Source organism: Artibeus jamaicensis, unplaced genomic scaffold (assembly GCF_021234435.1).
Source record: "Artibeus jamaicensis isolate MK-2021 breed Jamaican fruit bat unplaced genomic scaffold, CSHL_Jam_final scaffold_1964, whole genome shotgun sequence".
In the NCBI taxonomy this organism is placed as follows: Eukaryota; Metazoa; Chordata; class Mammalia; order Chiroptera; family Phyllostomidae; genus Artibeus; species Artibeus jamaicensis.
This window is the reverse complement of record NW_026522030.1, coordinates 33,457,341-33,474,888: the sequence shown is the minus strand read 5'-3', so window position 1 is coordinate 33,474,888 and position 17,548 is coordinate 33,457,341. Positions and strand designations below refer to the sequence as shown.

General features: G+C 38.8%; 1 protein-coding gene across 1 annotated transcript in view; it reads right to left on the bottom strand.

The window, feature by feature from the left end:
• Positions 1-14,843: 14,843 nt before the first annotated feature.
• The window catches only part of CARNMT1 (carnosine N-methyltransferase 1), a 46,102-nt gene continuing 43,397 nt past the window's right edge, over positions 14,844-17,548 (bottom strand). Inside the window, exon 8 of the mRNA XM_037140335.2 lies at positions 14,844-17,489. Within this exon, the coding sequence (XP_036996230.1) occupies positions 17,388-17,489 (102 nt within the window). The 3' untranslated portion in view covers positions 14,844-17,387. The remainder of the gene's footprint in view (positions 17,490-17,548) is intronic.

Sequence of the window (17,548 nt, the reverse complement as noted above, 5' to 3'; positions counted from 1 at the left end):
CTTACTCCATTGCATGTTCTTACCTCCTTTGTCAGAATTAATTGACCATAAAGATGTGGATTTATTTCTGGGCTCTCAATTCTATTCCATTGATCTATATGCCCATTTTTATACCAATACCATGCTGTTTTGATTACTGTGGCCTTGTATGGTTTGACATCAGGTAGCATGATAGCTGCAGCTTTGTTCTTTCTCAAGATTGTTGATGTTATTTGTGATTCCATATAAACTTTTGGACTATTTGTTCTAGTTCTGTAAGGTATGTCATTGGTATTTTAATAGAAATTACATTTAATGTATACATTGCTTTGTGTAGTATGGACATTTTAATAATAATAATAATTCTTCCTATCCATGAACACAGTATATGCTTCTACTTACTTGTATCTTCCTGACTTTCTAAGGTGTCATATAATTTCCCAAGAACAGGTCTTTTACCTCCTTGGTTCCATTTAGTTCTAGGTCCCTTATTTTTTATTTTGTTGCAGTTGTTAATTGGATTTTTTTCCATAGTTTTTCTTCCTGATAGTTTATTATTGGTGTATACAAATGCTACCAATTTCTGAATATCAATATTTTATCCTGTTACTTTACTGAATTCATTTATTAGTTGTAGTAGGTTTTTTTGTGGAATCTTTAGGGTTTTATATATACATTATGTCATCTATAAATAAGGACAGTTTTACTTACTCCTTTCTAATTTTGATGCCTTTTATTTCTACTTTTCTTGATTGCTGTGGCTAGGAGTTCCAGTACTATGCTGAATAAATAAGCTTGGTGAAAGCAGACATCCCTCTCTTATTCCCCATTTTTAAGGAAGCACTTTTAAGTTTTTGACCATGGAGTATGAAGTTGGCAGTAAGTTTGTCACATATAGTATTTATTATGCTGAAGCACTGAGGTATGTTACTTCTGTTCCCACTTTGCTGAGTTTTTACTATAAATTGCTGAATTTTATTGAATGCTTTTTGCTGCCTCTATTGGTAATGGTCACATGGTTTTTATTCTTCATTTTGTTTATGTGGTGAATCACATTTATTGATTTATGCATATTGTGCCAACCTTGTATCCCTGGAATAAACTCACTTGACCATGGTGTATAATCTTTTAATGTGTTGCTGGATCTGGTTTGTTAACATTTTGTTGAGGATTTTAGCATCTATGTTCATCTGGTATACTGGCCAAAAATTGTCTTTCACTGTAGTGTCTTTATCTGGTTTTAGAATTAGGATAATCCTGGCCTTGTAAAATGAGGTTGGGAGTCTTATCTCCTCTTAAATTGTGTGTAATTTGAGAAGAATAGTTGTTAGTTCTTCCTCAAATGTTTGGTTAAGTTCATCTTCAAAGCAATCCAGTCCAGGACTTTTGTTTGTTGGGAGCTTCTTTTTTTTTTTTTTTTCAATTCTGCTTCATTTTCATTAGCTGTAATCAGTCTATTCAGATATTTTGATTCTTTCTGATTCAGGTTTGGAACATTGTATATTTCTAGGAATTATTCTTTGCCCAGTTTGTCCAATTTGTTGGCATGTAGTTATTTGTAATATTTTCTTAAAACCCTTTGTATTTCTGTGGTGTCAGTTGTTAATTCTCCTCTTTCATTTCTGACTTTATTTATTTAAGTCCTCTCTTTTTTTTTGATGAATCTGGTTCAAGTTTTATCAATCTTGTTTATCTTTTCATAGAATTAGTTCTTTACTTATGGATTGTTTATATTGTTTTTTTTAGTCTTTATGTCACTTATTTCCACTGTAACCTTTATTATTTCCTTCCTTCTACTCACTTTGGGCTTTGTTGTTCTTTTTCTAATACTTTCAGGTGTAAAGTTAGGTTGTTTATTTGAGGTTTTTCTTTTCCTTGAGGTAGGCCTGTAATGCTAGCTTTTTTCTTTTCTATGTGCATTTCCCTCTTAGGACTGCTTTTGCTGTGTGCCATAGATTCTGGATTATTGTGTGTTCGTTTTCATTTATCTGAAGGTAACTGTTGATTTCTTCCTTGATCTCATTGTTAACCCATTCTCTATTTAGTAACATGTTATTTAGTCTCCGTGTGTTTGAGTGTTCTTATTTTTTTCTTCTAATTGATTTCTAGTTTTATACCATTGTGGTCAGAGAAAATGCTTGATATGATTTCAATCTTAACAAATCTTGAATTTGTTAAGACTTGTTTTGTGTCCTAACATATGGTCTGTCCTAGAGAATGTTCCATGTACATTTGAAAAGGCTGTATATTCTGCTACTTTTAGATGAAATGTTCTGCAAATACCAATTAAATCTATTAGTTCCAGTGTGTCCTTTAAGGTCACTGTTGCCTTGTTGATTTTTTATCTAGGAGCTCTATTCATTGATGTCAATGTTAAAATTCCCTACTATAACTGTGTAACTGTCAACCTTTCACTTTATGTCCACCGAGATGTTCTTTACATATTTGGGTGCTCCTATGTTGGGTGCAAATGTTCACAAGGGTTATATCCTCTTACCAGATTAATCCCTTTAGTATTACATCATGTCCTTCTTTGTCTCTTGTTATGGCCTTTGTTTTCAAGTCTAATTTATCTGATATAAGCATTGCTACACCAGCTTTTTTCTTTTCTATGTGCGTGGAATATCTTTTTCTATCCTTTCACATTTAGTCTGTGTGTATCTTCTGTTCTGAGGTGGGTCTCTTGTAGATAACATATATATGGGTCATATTTTCTTATCAGTTCAGCTATCCTTTGTCTTTTAATTGGAGCATTTATTCCATTTACATTCATGGTTATTGATAGATACTTATTTATTGCCATTTTATTCTTTATACCTATATTCCTCTATTTCTTTTTTTGGGGGGGTATGTTTTTTTTTTAATTTAAAAAAATTTTTTTTATTGATTATGCTGTTACAGTTGTTCTATTCCCCCCCTTCATTCCCCTCCACCCTACCCCCCCTGTCCCCACCATTACCCCCCCTTTAGTTTATGACCATGTGTCTCAAGTTCTTTAGATTCTATATTTCCCATGCTATTCTTGCCCCCCCCATCTATTTTCTATCTACTGTCTATGCTACTTATTTTCTGTACCTTCTCCCCTCTTTTCCTCCTCCCACTCCCCTGTTGCTAACCCTCCTTGAGATCTTCATTTCTATGTTTCCACTCCTGATCTAGCTGTCCTTTTAGTTTGCTTTTGTTTTAGGCGTGGTTGTTAATAACTGTGAGTTTGTTGTCCTTTCACTGTTCATGTTTCTTTAACTTCTTTTTCTTAGATAAGTCTCTTTAACATTTCATATAATAAGGGCTTGGTGATGATGAACTCCTTGAATTTGATCTTATCTGAGAAGCACTTTATCTGTCCTTCCATTCTAAATGAAAGTTTTGCTGGATAGAGCAATCTTGGTTGTAGGTCTTTGGATTTCATGACTTGGAATAACTCTTTCCAGCCCCTTCTTGCCTGTAAGGTCTCTTTTGAGAAATCTGCTGACAGTCTGATGGGGGCTCCTTTGTAGGTGACTGTCCCCTTAGCTCTTGCTATTTCTTTTTTTATTTTTTCTTAAAGTAGGCCTTTTACATTTCTTGTAATACTGGTCTGGTGGTAATGAACTCCTTTAGCTTTTTTTTTTTTTTTTGGTCTGGGGAGCTGTTTATTTTGCTTTCAATTTTAAATTCTAGCCTTGTTGGGTAAATAATCTTGGTTGTAGGTCCCTGCTTTTCATCACTTTGAATATTTCATGCCTATTCCTTCTGGCCTGAAGTGTTTCTGTTCAGAAATCAGCTGACAGTCTTACGGAAGCTCCCTTGTAAGGTAACTAACTGTCTTTCACTTGCTGCTCTTAAAGTTCTCTCTTTTCGTTTAGCCTTAGCCATTCTAATTTTGATGTGATTTGCTATGGGCTTCTCTGGGTTCATCTTGTTTGGGACTGCCCTTGCTTTCTGGCCTTGTGTGTCTTTTTCCTTCCCCAAGGGAAGTTTTCAGCCATTATTTCTTTAAGAAAGTTCTCAATTCCTTGCTCACTCATCTTTATTCTGGCACCCTTATTATGCAGATGTTGTTACACTTGATTTTGCCCCAGAGGTTCCTTAGACTTTCCTCATTATTTAAAAATTCTATTTTCTTTTTGTTGCTCTGGTTGGGTGTTTTCTGTTATATTGGTCTCTAAATGCTGATTTACTCCCCTGCTTCATCTAACCTGCTGTTGATTTCTTCTAGTGTATTCTTCATTTCAGATATTTTCATCTCCAACTGATTCTTTTCTATGCTTTCTATGTTCTTAATGCTTACTGTCTCTTTAAGTTCTCACTGAGATAGTCTGTTCTTCCCCTAAATCCCTTGAGCATCCTTATAACCATTGATTTAAATTTTGCATCTGGTATCTTGGTTGATTCAATTTTTTGGTGGGGGGTGGGTTCCTCTTGTTCTTTCATTTGGGTAGTATTTCTTTGTCTCCCCTTTTTGTCTGCCTTTTTGCGTTTGTCTCTGTGTATTAAGTAGATCTGCTGTGACTCTCAAACTTGTTATGGTTTTATGATGTAGGTACCTTGTGGGGCTCTGTGGCACAGTCTTCCAGCTCACCTGAGTTAGGTGCTCCAGGAAAGTTTCTTGTGGGAGTTATGTGTGCCCTTCTGTTGGAGTTGAATATTGAATGATGTTGGCCTAGTAATTGGCGGAGTTAACCCTCAGTCTAGCTGCCTATAAGGATAGACCTCAATCATTGTGTATGAGTCACAACTCAGGGGCTGCCTCTTAGTTGCAGTTGTTTCCAGCAGGGTCTGGTGACTGCCAGAATGCCCCTTTGGGTGTGCTACTTGTGGGGCTAGTTGGGTTGAGCTCTGGTGTGGTCCGAAGCCATCCACTAGTTGAGTTGGTTTTGAGTCCACTTGAGTGGGGCTCCAGTGCAGGTCCATGTCAGACGCTGTGTGTAACTGGCCTTGGGCCACCTTTCTGCAGCTACCTCGATATTTCATTGTTTGTGGGATGTGTGGGAGGGAGCAAGCTTTGTATAGGGGTCAGCTTCCTTCAGCTTTGAGCCTGGGGGCAAGTCAATAAAAGGTCCAAGGCTTTTTGAGGTCTGCCTCCACCTGTAGGCTATTCCTCCACCCCTGAGATTGCCTGGTCTTCCTCCAGAGCCTCCCAAAAAAAGACTGTAGTGCAGGCCCAGGCTGGCTGCAATCCATAGTCTTCTCCACAATGTGCAAACTCAGTAGAATGGAGTGACCAGGGTTGTTGGTTCAGTCTTCCTGGCCCTTTGCTCTTCCATATAAAGTCATCTTGTAACATTAAGTTATCCTTTTGGAATTTTGATTGTAACTTCTTTGAACTATATAGATCAGCTTAGGGAGAATTGTCATCTTTACAATATGGAGCCCATTTCATATTAAAGAATGTTATTAGCTCTCTATTTGCATCTTTTAAACTATCTGTCAATAAAGTTTTATAATTCTTAATATAGTTTATATGTATTTTAAATTTATTTTTATAGTATTTTTTAAATTTTATTTTTCAGTTACAATTAACATTCATTATTATGTTAATGTCAAGGAGTTCATATATCTCTTGTCAAATGAATCCCTTGAAACTTTATAGTTTTTGTAAATAGTAATTGCCCTCCCTTCTTTTTTGACATTTTCTGAGTTATTGTTGCTGTTCTGGGCTCTCTTTAAGAAGCCCTGTTAGGCCTTGGCCCGTGTGGCTCAGACGGCTGCAGCGTTGTCATCCAGAAAGTTATGAGTTCAGTCTTGGGGCAGGGCACACACCTGGGTTGGGGGTTTGTGCCCCCAGTCGGGTGCATACAGAGGGGAGCAGATGAGCATTTCTTCCTCACACTGATGTTTCTCTTTTCCTTCCTCTCTCTCTAAAAGCAATGAAAAAAAATGTCCTTGGCTGAGGATAAAAAAATAAATACAAATACAATTTTTTTAAAGATTTTATTGATTTATCTTTAGAGGGGAAGGGAAGGAGAGAGGGAGAGAAATATCAATGTATGGTTTGCCTCTCATGCATCTGCTGCTGGGAACTGGCCTGCAACCCAGGCATGTGCCCTGACTCGGAATTGAACCGCGATACTCTGGTTTGCAGGCCCACACTCAATCCACTGAGCTACTCCAGCCAGGGCTCAAATACAAATAAATTTTTAAAAAATCCCTTAGTACAACTTTGAATTAGTTTACCCCAAGTTGTAAATATTACCAGATTTACTTATTCAAGGAATGTGTCCATTTCATTCAAGTTGTCAAATGTATTGGCATAGTATTTTCTGAGTTTCTCTATTTTCTGCTTCATTGATTTCTACTTAATTTGGGTTTACTTTGCTCTTCTTTCTTTAACATTTTCTGGTAGAACCTAACGTCATTGATTTTAGCCCTTTTTTGTTTGTTTGTTTTTGTCCTCATCCAAGGATTTAAAAAAAAACGGATTTTAGAGAGAAAAGGAAGAGATGGAGAGGGAGGGAGAAAAGGAGAGAGAAACATCAGTGTGAAGGAGAAACATACATTGGTTGCCTCTCGTAAGTGCCCCCACTGGGACTGAATCAGCATCCCAGGTATGTGCCCCGATGAGTGGGGGTCCAACCCTCAGCTTTTTGGTGCATGAGATGATGCTCTAACCAACTGAGCCACACGGCCAGATCTCTTCTTTTTTCCTGTTATAGTTTCAACTTTTTTTTCCTTTTTATTGAATTTATGGAGGTAACACTGGTAAACAAAGTTATACAGGTTTCAGGTGCGCAATTCTACGTCATCTGGACAGTACGTTGTGTGTTTGTCACCCTACATGTAGTCTCTATTTATCACCATTTAATTCCCCTGTACCCTCCTCCACTTCCCCCAGCCTCCTAGCATTTCTTTTCAAATATAAACATTTAAAGCTGTAATTGCCCTGTAGCACTGCTTTAGCTGCACCCCACAAATTTCGATGTTCTGTGTCATTTTCTTTCAGTTTCAGGAAATACTAATTTCCTTGATGTTTTGATCTACGGATTGTTTGTGTTAATTTTTCAAATAGCTGAGGTTTTCCTAGATATCTCTGTTAATGACTTCTAGTTTAATTACATCATTTAATTCACTCTGTAATTTTACTCCTTCCAAATGTAGTGAGGCATTTTATAATCTGGCATATGAATTTCATGGTGCATGTAGCATGTACACTTAAAAAGAATGTATAGTTTTCTGCAGGTGTTGGGCACAGTGCTCAGTAAATGTGTCTTGGATTAAGGTGGTTGATGGTGTTTTTCAGATCTTATTGTGTCATTACTAATTTGTTTTGTCTAATTGTTCGATTAATTGCAAATAAAAGGCTTTTAAAATCACCAAGTTGCAATGGTGGATTTTTCCATTTCTTCCTTTAGTTCCATCAATTTTTGTTTATATATTTTGAAGCTTTTAGTTATTAGCATACACATGTCATGACTGTTACATCCTTAATGTTTATTCAGGGTTAACTCCTTGTCCTTGTGAAATATCTCTCTGCTAATGCTATTCATTTTGAAGTTGTCTTGGTTTGATATTTAAATAGTATTCTAGCTCTCTTCTGCTTAACATTTGCATATATATCTTTTCCCATCTGTTTACTTTCAACCTGTGTTACTTTCAACATTTAATCTCTTACAATATAGTTAGGACTTGCTTTTTCCCACATTCTTTTACTCGCTATAATATATGCTCAGAGCACTCTGTACTTTCTAATTGTTACCTCAGTTCTTACAATTAAGTAATTACTTGATACCTTTCCTCTGTTGTATGAGTTGTGTGGTGGGGAAAACAGTATCTGTCTTGTTGACCTCTGACTCTCCAAGACCAAGTCTGGTGCCTGACACAATGCAGGGTCTCAATAAATATTTGTGGAATGAATAAAGACCTGAAGGCCTCACAGTAAGTCATGAGGCTGGGATACGGGCCAGGTCTGCCTACCTCCATTTCGTTCCAGCCTTCCCCAGGCTGCCTGGGATGGTCAAGTGCCAGCTCCCCACCCCACCACCAAGAGGACAAACATTGAATTTTTTAAAAGGTTTTAGTACAATTTTCAACATATATATTGGCTATCATTAAAATGTTTAAAAGTTATGTTGGTGAAGATATAAACAGATTCTCTTCTCGTTTTAAATGTATAACCTTTTAAGAGAGACTTGTGGCACCATTTGTGAAATCTCAATGCACACGCACATTCAGCAAGTCCACTCCTAGGATCCGTACTCCAGGTGCAGTACCGACAGTGGACACAAAGAGCTGTGTATGGGATTAGTCATTGCAATATAATGCTGAGTAGCAGAAGGTTGAAAACAAACCTAAGTGTTACTTATCGGTACTGTATGGTGTATTTGTATAGGTGTGTAACAAAATGCTGTGCAGCTTTTATTAAATGAAGTGAATTTATGTGTATGGATATAGAGCAATCAGGAAAACAGTGAGTCAAAAAATCAAGGTGCACAATAATATATACAAGCCAAAACTAAAGTAAAAAGGAGAGGATGTACCTGTATACCGTATACAGGTCTGTGTGTGTTCTTTGGAGTGGGGTACTGCACAGATGTTTCTGGGAAGATACTGTTATCAACAGTCGGGTGGGATACTGAAGAATATGGGTGAAGAGCATACTTTGGGCTACTTCACATTATCTTGGTGTCACTGGGTGTCCTGTGTGGATGACAATACCTTATTATTACAGGCCAACACTAGAATTTTTGGCTTCTTTGGGGAGACAGTTTTCCACGGGTCTTTTGCATTTCAGTGTATCTTGTGAACAGAGGCACTGGCTGCCGTTATTCCAGATTTTCTTTTCAAGGATTGTGTATACGGCGAACAGGCTTGGAAGACAGACATTGCCTCCCCCCGGAGCTAAGGGCAGTCTGGTTTACTGTCCAGTGTACCTTCTCCTGGGGCAGCGAGTCGGGCACACGTGCCATTTGTCTGTCATAAAAGACTAGTTTCCTGAACTCGAGGACCTTGTCCACGCAGTCCAACGCATGTGCAGGCGTCACTAGCACTCTGTCACTCTGTGAGAGCTGGGCCTCAGAGAACTGGTTCAGAATTAATACTCCAGCTTTTGCTATTGCTGTAATAAACTGTCCTCTAACTTTCCTATAGGAGTTTGTGTCTTCTGCTACTATTCCTGAAACTGGCAGGCTAACACCTCAAATGCCACACAAAGGAGCTGGCCTCCCCAGCAGCTGCAGCCCGATGGCACGATCATGAAGCACAGGGCGTTCTCTCTCCTGCAGCAAACCGCCAGGCAGATGAACGTTCACCCTCTCTCCTCCTGATGGGCTTTTATTTTTATAAAGATGTTATTTATTTTTAGAAAGAAGGGAGAAAGAGAGGAAGAAAAAGAGGAAGGGAAACATGATGTGTGAGAGAAACATCTATGTGTCTGCCTCTCCCACATCCCTAACTGGAGACCCGGCCTACAACCCAGACATGTGCCCTGACTGGGAATCAAACCAGCAACCTTTTGGTCTGCAGGCCAGTGCTCAGTCTACTGAGCCACAACAGTCAAGGCCCGATTAGCTATTTTTAAACAGATTGTTTCTTTCTAGACTATCCAGAGATGTCCCCACGTATCCAAGTGAGTCACTTCTTTCTGTGAATGCAGTAGCTGGCTCGGTAACAACTATTTTCTTCCTTCATCTGTGATTCTTGGTCATCTAAACTAACCATCATATTTTTTTCTTAAGCTTATCCGAACTGATGTTGCAAAGCAATTCAGTAAACTGAATTCTAAAGATGGACCTGCCTCTCCAAGGAGAGATGGGACACATGACTTCTTCACAGAGCACAGAGAAGTGGCTGCTTTAGAAGCTGCAACGAAATCTGAAAAAATTTTACATTGTTGGTGAGTTAGCATCTCAGTTAGGAATGTACTGATAGCTGGAGTCCCAGACACAAGGGATACGTGCACTCACTCATAAGCTTTTTCATTATCTTCCGCTGGGTGCTCCGGAGAAAGATTTGGGGCAGGAGAAGAGCATGGAGAGAGCCCCCCACTGCAGGAAGACAGATACAGCACAGGGGCTGCTCCCAGGAACAGGCACACGGGTTGGGGTAGGAAACCCCATCACCCCCAGGACAAGATCCTCTAAGGAAAACTCGAAGCAAAAGTCTACACTGTGGGGAGAGGAGCAGAAGATAATTTGTCACCTACTATCCTCCACTGACACTGCTGCTGGAAGCAGGAAATTTCTGCTTGAGGCCAACCACTAACGCACGGGGAGGATGCTGACAAAGGCCCCTGTAGGAGGCCCAGGTGCACACGGCTGGACTAAGGCAGCTCCCACTGCCCTATCAGGAAACTAGCACAGACTAATGAGAAATGGTTTTCCTCTGGGGGGAGGCAGAGGCACGGACTGGGAATTCCTCAGTGGCTAAAGCATGCAGAGATGTTGTGGACCGCTCTGCCTGGTTCTAGGAATTGTAACTCTACCCCCTGTGGCTAAGGATGAGTGAGCAACGACCTCTGGAATGTGAGCCACAGGAGACAAAGCTTGTCTCTGGTAGCAATGCTGCCTCAGTTTCCTCTCCCTGCCCCTAAAGCTTGGTTGTAAGTCAATGACCGGTAACACCCCTCACAGCGGGGGGCAACCTAAGCTAGACTTGATCATGTGGGGAGGCCTTCATGGAAGGACTGGGGGGGGGCTGCAACAGAGAGCAATGGACTCTTGCCCCCAACTTTGACAAAGCCCGAGTCCCCATGTCTCCTGGGAGGGGTGCTTCCTGGCTCTAATCCCCTTAAGCCTGAATACCTGTTGGGTAGAGGTGCAGCTCCTTGCCTTGCTAAGTATGTCCAGGGGAAAAATCTGGCATCACAAAGACTTCCTGATAAACCTGTGAAATCTGCTCTGCTAAGAGTGCTTTCATTCATATATTAAGGGTTTGAGCAGGAAACCCTAAAACTCTGTTCCTGACAGACTCTGACTCAGACTATCTACTGTTTGATCCTTGCAGCCCTGTACTCCTGTGTATTACAGTCCAATAAAAGGCCCTGGAGGAAGGGGCTTGAGGCTTTTTTTTCCTCTGAGAAACAGGCCGCTGCTGGCCTTTCCCCCCAAGAAACTGGTTGCTCATGGCCTTTTTCCTCTGGGAAAATGGCCACTTCTCCCCAAGCAGATCACATCATGTCTCAGTCATGTTTACTCTCATCCTTGGCAGCTGGGGGAATCTCGAGGAAAGTCGCCCCCACACAGAGACATATGAATGCTGGAGATGAAGCCACACAGACATATGAATGCTGGAGATGAAGCCACACAGAGACATATGAATGCTGGAGATGAAGCACGAACACCATGGAGGGAAAACCCCACTGCCATCCTGTTCTCCACTGTAAGCACAAGGCAACCACAGCTTGCTGCTGGTGAAATCTGCAGACTGATGCTCTGCAAATACCAAAACACAGACCTGACTCAAGTTCTCACAAGACTGATCCAACCTCCCATAATGACCCCTAAGAGGCATACGTTCATACCCAGGCATAAATGCTATTTTCCTCAGATTGCTCTTTTTCTACACAGTAAATGGAATTCGATGACTCAGGAAAAAGAAAAAGGCAGTGGGGGGGTGGTAACCTGTCAAGAGATAAAGTGATGAACAGAACTAGACTCAGGTGACCCAGATATTGAGATTTTGTCAGAGACTAAAATTCCTATATTAAAGGACATAATAGAAAAAGTGAGCTGTATTCTCTGCAGTGAAGAATTTCAGTGGAGAGATTAAAACTATAAAGGGTAAATGGGAATACTAGGGATAAAAAGTGCATCAGAAATGACAATGTTTTCAACAGGTTCATTAGAATGGACACAGATGAGGAGTGTTTTAATGAACTTGAAGATAGGTAAAAAGGAATAAAAAGCGATAGGGCTGAGGTGCAGGAATGAATGCAAATCAAAACCAAACAACCAGAAACCACCAGAACAGAACACTGGAGTAGTGGGACTATAATGAGTAATCTAATGTCACGTAATAAAAGTCCCAGGAGAAGCAGGAGAAAACAGGGCAGAAGAAATATTTGAAGAAGTAATGGCAAAGAACTTTTTAGAAATAACAAAATTTCAAGCCATTGATCCAACAGGATAGACTCCCCAAACTACACACATCTAGATACATCATGATCAAACTACTGAAAATCATTTAAAATTTTGAGAGCAGTGAGAGAAAAAACACATTAAGAAGGACAAAAATAAGACAAGAGTACTCATCAAAACAATAGAGTGACATCTTTAAAAAAATAAAAAATCAACTCAGCATTCTGTGCTCAAGTGAGTCTTTCAAAATAAAGATTTTTTTCCAGATAAACCAAAGCTGGGAGAATCTATTGCTGGAAGACCCATAATACAAGAACTATTAAAGAAAGTTCTTCAGGTGCAAGTATGAAACCAGATGGAAACTTGGATGCACATAAGAAAAAGAGTGTTGTGTAACAAATAACCCCCCAAACTCAGTGACTTAAAACATTTCTCAAGAGTCTGTGGGTCAGGAACTCATCAGCATAGCAGGGTGGCTCTGACTTGCCCACGTGGCTGCAGTCACCTGAGGGCTCAACTGGGGCTGGAGGATCCATTTCCAAGCTCATTCCGTTTCTATAACTACTTGGAGGAGGCCTTAGTTCCTCACCATGTGGGGTTCTCCCTAGGGCTATTTGAATGTTCTCATCCAGCTTCTAGTGCAGTGATGTGAGAAAAAAACAGACGCTGCATTGTCTTTGTAACCCAGCATTAGAAATCACACATTCTACCACAGTCTGTTCATTAGAAGGGACAGACCACCTGCACTTCAAGAGGAAACAAATTAGACTGTCCCAACGGGGTGCGTATCAAAAGATATGTGGACACTTTTAAAGCACCACACACCAGAAATTAAAAATTATATATGAATAATGGAATTGATATAGGCCTACACTTCTTCCTGTGAGTGCTGCATTCAAAGACTACTGCATAGACCGTTCCCTCCCGGGTGGTCCAACAAATAATATAAAACCCCAAAAGGAAAAAGGGAAACCATGACTCAAAGACTTAATGGCTGCAGAAATACGCAGAGAGGCCATGACCAGATATTACAATAGCACCAACTGCCTGACACTGTTACCAAATACACCTTTGTACAGAAGAAGGCAGCTATTAACCTGCTTTCGTTGAAACTGAATGCATGAGTCATGGAGGCCTTGGGACTCTAGTTTGACATCCCATATGGGAGTGGGTCAGTTGGACTTGGTGCCTAACAAGGTGAAAAAGTGAACAAATCTTACAAGACAAACAGAAATAGCACATTTAAGAGTGTTGCTGGCCTAACCCTAGCAGCTTTTTGGTGCTACAAAAAAGTTGCAACTATTCCTTTGATGGTAAACTTGATGCCGTTCTCTGCCATCTAAAAGCAAAACTGCAGGCTCAATAGGGCTCTTGACTCAGACACTCCCCTAAACTCCTGGGCCTAGATCACTGATTGGCCAAGTTGAAACCTACTGGGGACCAATGGGCTGCTAGCACTGTTCAGCCTTGATACCAGCGATGTAAAACCAAGAGCAGATGCAGAATTCTCTGCACTCCTCTCAGTGCAGAGAACTCAAAGTAGTCATGGTTAACTCTCTCTGCCTTAGTGAATAAACCCCACTACATGTTTTCTAACTTTTACATTGTCACCAATGGCTTGTATGGTCAGCCATGTGAAAAACAACAGACTGGCAGATTAAGGGTACCTCTGTTTGGGCATTAATCTTACATAAGTGATCAACCTCCCTGATTACTAAAGAAATAGATACCACTTTTTCCTATCCTAATGACAAAAATAAAAAAGATTAGCAATGTCCAGTATTAGCCAGGGAATGGATGCAAAATTATTCTCAAGCACTGCTGATGGCCTGTAAATTGGTCCTCTTTTTGAAAGGCAACTTGGCTGAAAATGCAATATACACACTGACCGAATGATTCTACTTAAAAAAAAATATTTTATTCACTTATTTTTAGAGAGAAGGGAAATGAGGGAGGGAGAAAGAGAGGGAGAGAAACATCAATGTGTGGTTGCCTCTCATGTGTCCCCTACTGGGGCCCTGGCCTGCAACTCAGGCATGTGCCCTGACTAGGAATCAAACCGGCAACCTTTTGGTTCACAGGCCCATGCTCAATCCACTGAGCTACACCAGCCAGGGCTGAATGATTCTACTTCTAAATAACTGCTGAAGAGAAACATCTAAGAGGGATGTACTTGCATGTTTATAAAGTGAGAGTAACGCTCTACTGAATTTTACTCTCCCATTACCTACTATTTTATTTCTTTATAATTGCCACTAGACTTTTGGAATCTATAAACTGTACACGTCAACTTTCACTCCTCCCACCTGCCCAGGATCCCACTGCAACTTTTTTCAAAGGGCCACAATAACATTATTAAAACTGATATCCCGTTACCAATCATCTTTTTGTATAGAGCAGTCAACACAGACTGAATTTACATTTAATTTCTACCTTGTGCTTTCACATATTCACATATAATGTTTTACATGTTACCCACATGACCTCATTAAAACCCCTCTGAAATAGATGGTATCAGTCCTCCTTAGAGATGAGGAAACAAACCCAGAGCACCTTGCCCAAGATCACAAACAGTAGTTTTGGAAGACAAGCCCAGAATATCTAAGGGCCAAGTCCAGTGCTCATCCTAGTAATGACTGGTCCTGGAACTCCCTACTGGCTTCCTTTAGAGTTCTTTTTCTATTATTTAACAAAAGGAAAGGTCAGGATAATTAGGATAAGGCCTAGCATATGCAACAAAGACCAAGTACTCATATAATTGACTTTCTAGAATCATACAGAAGCTAACCCAAGGGTTGAAAATTGTATGTACTCAACTAATTTAAATTCCCATATGGTTATCACAGAATTAGATGGAAACAACCAAGCAAATATTGTTCATAGCAATTGGCAGACTTTAATATTCAAGAAAAATCAAGCCCATCATACACATTAAAAATACAGGAAATTTCATGCAGACATGAAGCTTCCAATTCAGCCTTTGTGGCAACTTTTAGAATGAGAATTACATATAAATACAGTACATTTTACAATTCCAAAACTTCATAATTTTATACTGTGATTTATACAGCTTCTCTTTACATTTTACATATCCTACCTTGCTCACTTGATTAACATACCCTAACCTGCACCACTTCATTGGGGGGGGTGGATAAACAGCAAGCACAATGACCTATCTCCTCCTGTTTTATGGAAATGAATGAAAACATCTGTCATAAAGCTAACTTAAGAAAAAAGTAAAACTGTTAAGGCTTACACATTTTAGTAATATTACATATAGGAAATAGAAAATTAAATCTTCCAATGACACTTCTTCTGTTGATTAATACCACTGTTTTCAAGTTTAGAATATATTAATTGTGAAAGCTTTAAGAGGAAAAGAAGCAATGCAAATCTGTGTAAAACATTTAAGTGTTCATTACATAAGGGAGAAATTAAAAACAAAATAACTGATTTCAGAATGAACTAAAATGTAAGCTATAGTTTATAAATGTAAGTAACATTATTAAAGAATAAAACTTGATAGCAGAAACTTTACGTAATAAAGCCAACCCACCAGTTTCAACCTGTTTTTGCCTAAGAAAACCAAGATTATCTGTTTTGATATGCATTCTAAAAGAGTAAATACTAGTCCGTGAATAAAAAAAACTCTTCTAAATTACTCAAAACAGTATGTATTTCTTTCAGTAGATTTTTAAAAAATACCTAGGTTCCTTTTAAGTCTCTTTTCTTTCTTAAAAATAATAATACATAATTTGGGGGAGCAATTTTTTCAAGTTTATTTATATGGTAAAAAATGAGAATTTCCACTAAGAAAACATCTGCCAAGTACTAAGGGACACACAGAAAAAGAGAAATCATTTAAAAAAAAACAACCCTCAGCAGGTTATAGGCTTGCATAAACTGACAAGTCGAATCAGCCTCATAGACTCCTTCGCTGCATAGTGGGCATGAAGGGCAAAGAGCTCCCCTACTACAGGCAGAAAGGCCCCTATTAGTGAGATGCCAAATTGTGTCGTGACTCCTCCAACCCAACTGGCTGTAAAGGTTTAACGACTTACAAGTAAAATTTCCTGTTGAAACACGATATTTATGCTACCAGCACATTACTGAGATTAAATTTATCTAATCCAAATGACCACAGAGAGGTCACTTAATCCCATCACAATAACGAGTGAAAATATTCAAGAGTACTTCCTTTCCTCCAAGAAAAGGTTAAAACATTGTATTTGTCATCCCTACTTTCTAAGCTATAGGAAATAGATTAACATAAAAACACAAAGATAAACTCCCTCCAATAAAGACCTGCTAGAGGTAGAAATTTAAAACAGCACATACTGTTTTAGCCCCAGCTATCGGGGAACAAAACTGGTGTTAATCTGAAATTATATTAATGGCTGCTGCTTACAATATTGAAGACACAGACCATGGGCAGTAATTTATCCCTGAATTTCATACTCAAAATTTCCCCGCATTAATACTATCATGACAGTTTTTACTAGTATATAGTTGTTTTAATGAAGAAAAAAAAAAGTGCTTGCTTTTGTATCCAGGTAATCCATAGAAAAGACATTACTGTAAACATCTCACTGACCAACTATATTCATTTATAGTTTGAAATCATACATTTCAAATGGGCAGATTTTATTCTTATTCTCCCAGTTTCCTAATAGTACCTTTAATAAAGGCTTTTGTGCCTCACTTAAGATTGTTGAAATTTTCATACATTTCAGTGATCCATGATGAGTATACTTTCAAAGTGTTGTTTAGTGACCAAAACACTTACTAATTTCTTGATTACCTGAATGCATTTTTACTGGCCTGTGATACTATTAAATTTAGTATTTCATAAAAATGAAAAGTTTGATGCTTCTGCAACTTCAACTGAGCTAGAAAAAAATAAAATGATTTGAATAATAAAAGAACAGACACATTTCATGTAGGTCTAATGTATGCTTAGGTCTAAATGAATAAAAAGTCTCAATTCCAAATGTTGAATGAGAGGATCCTTAGACTCTTCTAAAAATAACATGTGCAATGCATACAAAACAAAAAAGAAGGAGATTTCTGTGGACTTCAATACTATTACTTGTTAGTATGGCAGACTTGGAACGGACAGCTTCATGAAGACACTAAAGTTTTTCCTACTGAAAGACAATTCTGGTTTCAAGCAAAAGGTAAACTTGAAGGTATTTCCTCAGTTTTTACTTGTGTAATACAAATATGCATGGCATAGTATAATTCTGAAAAAGCGATAGACATAAGAAAATAGACACTATTTCTAAACTTTGTTAGGAATAAGAAGGCACCACTGATTTGAGGTTGCGTCCTGTCATTTGATATTTTTTTCTGTGTTGTTTATTTCAGGATTTGCTCTTATTAAACTTTTTTCCCTGGTGATATCACTTGAGACTATTATTGTGGCTTACGAACCACAAACAAGACACATTCATAGTAGTATTTCATCATGGAGAGATCGTTCACAGTATACGTTGACAAGACAGATTCTTTTTCCACCTGCAATGCAAACAATCACAACGATGACAATGACCATCATGATGACAACATTAACAAAT